A 3,673-nucleotide genomic window follows, 5' to 3' on the forward strand; every position below is an offset into this window, starting at 1 on the left:
CTCTAGATTCAGATTGAATTATGTAGGGGAAAATACTATTGACGATAACAATAAATTCTTACTGCATCTGTACAAAAGACGACAGAGAAAATGACAAATACAGAGTGCCACAGCATATCCAACCTTCCCCCAGACTTCTGGAGACAATACCTTTCTGAAGACATGAGAAAAGGAGAGCCACTGAAGAAAGCATGAGAACTAGCAGCTGGCTTTCTTTCTGTCTGCTGATATACCGTGGTACAGCATTCAGGTGAACCCAGATCCATCATGGACTTTACACTGTAGCTCAGGGTTTGGTCAAGACTAGCTCCAGCTTCAGAAGACAAGTGCAGCATGTTGCTCAAATAGATTTTTTAAAATTTCTTCTTTTTTAAAGCTGCACTTACGGTCATTTTAAAAATCCAATTTGGCTATCTGAACACTGCGGAGCAAGGAGGACACTGTGATTTTTGTATATGCTCGATTAGATTTCTATGAAGATCTAATTGCCATTAGTCTGATTAGGAAAAGACTAATTATATTTTATAGCTACAAACAAGTCTTTTATTTCTTCTTCCTTTGCCTTGGCGCTGTGAGGTGAAGACGCTTTCCTCTACTATATCAATCTAAGATCATTCAAAAAGTGCTTTTCAGGACAGATGTCAAATACAGACAGAAAACTTTGTATATTGGAAAGGGGATTTTGGGGGGCAGAATGGACTAAGAGAAGAATAAATTTAGGGACTAATGCTACTTAAAGTAAGACCAAGACATGGCAATGTAGGATGCTGAAGGTTTCATTTTTACTCTATGGAGAGTGAAATGCTTCCGCTTTAATAAGCTGACCATATTCCAAAATCAGTGTGGTTGATATAATATTGTTCATGAATTACTGGCCTCACCCTGCAAGAATGGTATTTGATTTGTGCAGACATCCCTTGCTGCAATTTAGAGGAAAAACAACCTGGCATGTCGATTACTGGTGCAGGGTATTATTGTTTCTGTAAGGAAAGCATGAAGAATAGGGTTTGCTTTTTTGGGTATCACTTCTTGGAGTGAGTACCTAAAATAGATGTTGTCATTTTTTGAAGTATGAAACAAAATCTAGTTGTCAGTTAAAAAGTATATAAAATAAAATAAAAAAAAGCTTGAAGCTTTTGAAGTGACTCCACAGAGTTCAGACCTTTAGCAGTATAAACATAATATAAACTTCATTGTCTGTAGTATTGTGCCATGACATTAGTCTCACTAAGACAAAATGCCACTTTGCAGCAAGCAATAAATCTGACAAAGCATTTTTAAACATAATGCCCTAACTCGCTAAGACAGGCTTATACACGCTTCCAAACTCTTCTCCCTGAAAATTAACCCCGTTGATTCTTCAAATGTTAAGGGTCTCGGGCAAAAGTAAACCGAAGGCTGAAGTAAAATAACCATCCCCTTGGAACCAAATGAAAACTTAAATCCAGGAGGGATCACAGTCTAATTTCATATACATATATATGCATGTGATACACATATATATGAAATTAAAATCGAGACACACATGACTTGGGCATCAGAAGGGGACTGCTACTTTCATACATTCATAAATAGCTGCTGAACTCTACTCATGAAGAAGCTCTTGTAGGCAGTTTGGGGATTTGAAAATCTCGGGGACCTCACTGTCCAGCTTACAGATGACCTTGTATATGGCCTTCTTCCAGGAAGGATCAACATCTTTGCCTGCGATAATGGCATTGAAAAACTCCCGTAACGTGATCTGAGCCACTTCCAGGAATCTCTCTGGAACCTGCTGATACAAGGAGACAATGGCATTAATACAGTTTTCAATTTCAAGTCTCTGGTTCTTCAAAGGAAACTGAGCTAAGTTCTTTCTTTCAGAAAGGGGCTTACATAGCACCTGCATTTTCTAAATGTGGCAGCCTTCTATTCTCTTATGCAAAGCTGTTATATATAGTACTATAGCAATAACTTTTATAACATGTGTTCGAGATCTTTGTAAAGTCTACTGACAGAATGTAGGTAACAAAATGTTACTGTCTGAGTTTGGAGAGTGGGGGATTTATAGGATATAATTAGCAGGAGGGGAAACAAACACAATTGTCTTTAAGGAGAGAGATCTCTGCTCGATATTTTACCCATGCATTTATGGCTATGTTCTCCGCTCCATGTGGGAACTGATACGGAAGTTATGCATGCACAGAAAGCCTTCCGTACCTCTGCACTTAACTTTAGTCACAACCAGTGCTGAAAGCTATCAAAGAAATTGGGCATCTCTGAATGCTGTTCATAATTTAAAAATAAGCAAGCAAGCAAGCAAGCCTTCAGCCAATGGCTTGCTACTGTGGCTGCTGGGCATGAGACCCCCAGAAGATGGCTTTCTCCAGAGACATTACAGCCTTCCCTTCATTTTCAGAAGCCTACAAATAAAAGCCCAACCTCTTCAATGGGCACATTGTGCTCCAAATGGCTACTGAGTTGTGATGCGTGACACTCATCTGGGTTTTCTAAATGTCACTGTCATTTCACAGGTGAGCCAAAGAGCCAGCTAGCTGGAGCACGCCACTCGCAGAAGCCCCTGAACACTGGGTGAATGTTCAAAAACACAGTTACCTCCAAACTTCAGTAATTCATCCTAAATTCATCCTAAATGCTGGTCTGGGGCACCAGCATCATGTTCTTACCCTCTGCCTTAAATGATTCAAAAGCAATCACTATAATGAACTGTAGGTCAGTTGCAAGGTTGAGGTCATCTCCATAAAGGTATTATTTTCCATTTTTATTATGGAAATATGGCTTCACAGATCTAGAACTGCTAATACAAGGCCGGCCAGTAGCCAGCATGCTTATAATAGCAAGTATTCCCTCACTGCTATGCTTTGCCCATCCCAGCACTATTCTTTGCCCACTCTGACCTGCAGAAGTGGCCACTTCAACCATTCCTGTGGCCAATAGATACCCGGGCACATCTCACTCAGTTACTGAATGCATGCCACATTGCCAGTTCATGGTCAGCACCTCATCCTCTACTTTGGGCTTTTGTTCTTCTTTCTTTAGAAGCCACTTTCAGGAAACTTGTCTGGAAATGTGCCTGTTCAAGCTGATACGACAGAGCTCTGGAGCCTCACTCACGAATCGCTGTTGGGGAAGCACCAGCAGATTGCTGACCATGTTTTGCCATCAGATAAGCATGAGATCAGCTCCCCCTGACACCAGCTGACAAAACTCTGCTTCCAGAAGCCCCACAGCCCACAGAAGTCCTCTGTCTACCTCTGAGAGTGAACTCCAGCCCTCATATATTTTCCTCTGCTCCCAAAGACAGGCTGCTTTCTGCAGAAATTTTTCATTCAACAGGCCGTGCAGAAAGAAACAATTTTACAGATGTTCTATTCTAGCAATAATTATGAGGGAAGAAAACAACTATTGTGTTTCACTTATTCCAGCCCAAAGAAATAAGTTAAAACTTCACATAAGCACTCCGCTGTTTGCGCACTTGGTAATACAGCTACAAAAGATACCATGCTTGTCTCATTCTTTCATTGCTATAAAAAATTATACACTTGTCTGTTCATGGAGTCCAAACAACTGTTCATATGCTGCTCATCACCCTTGGGATTGCTGGATGCTAAGCAAGGGGAAGGAGTTGTTGACTCCATGATACTAGGAAGCAAGAAATGTAGCAGATAACCAA

The 3,673-nt window shown here is 40.6% G+C and overlaps 1 protein-coding gene across 1 annotated transcript in view; it reads right to left on the reverse strand.

Annotated features, from left to right (window-relative positions):
- Positions 1–556: 556 nt before the first annotated feature.
- The window catches only part of PROX1 (prospero homeobox 1), a 37,299-nt gene continuing 34,182 nt past the window's right edge, over positions 557–3,673 (reverse strand). The window contains exon 4 of the mRNA XM_009866718.1: positions 557–1,771. Within this exon, the coding sequence (XP_009865020.1) occupies positions 1,586–1,771 (186 nt within the window). The 3' untranslated portion in view covers positions 557–1,585. The remainder of the gene's footprint in view (positions 1,772–3,673) is intronic.

This window comes from Apaloderma vittatum, unplaced genomic scaffold (assembly GCF_000703405.1).
Source record: "Apaloderma vittatum isolate BGI_N311 unplaced genomic scaffold, ASM70340v1 scaffold16563, whole genome shotgun sequence".
Classification (NCBI taxonomy): domain Eukaryota; kingdom Metazoa; phylum Chordata; class Aves; order Trogoniformes; family Trogonidae; genus Apaloderma; species Apaloderma vittatum.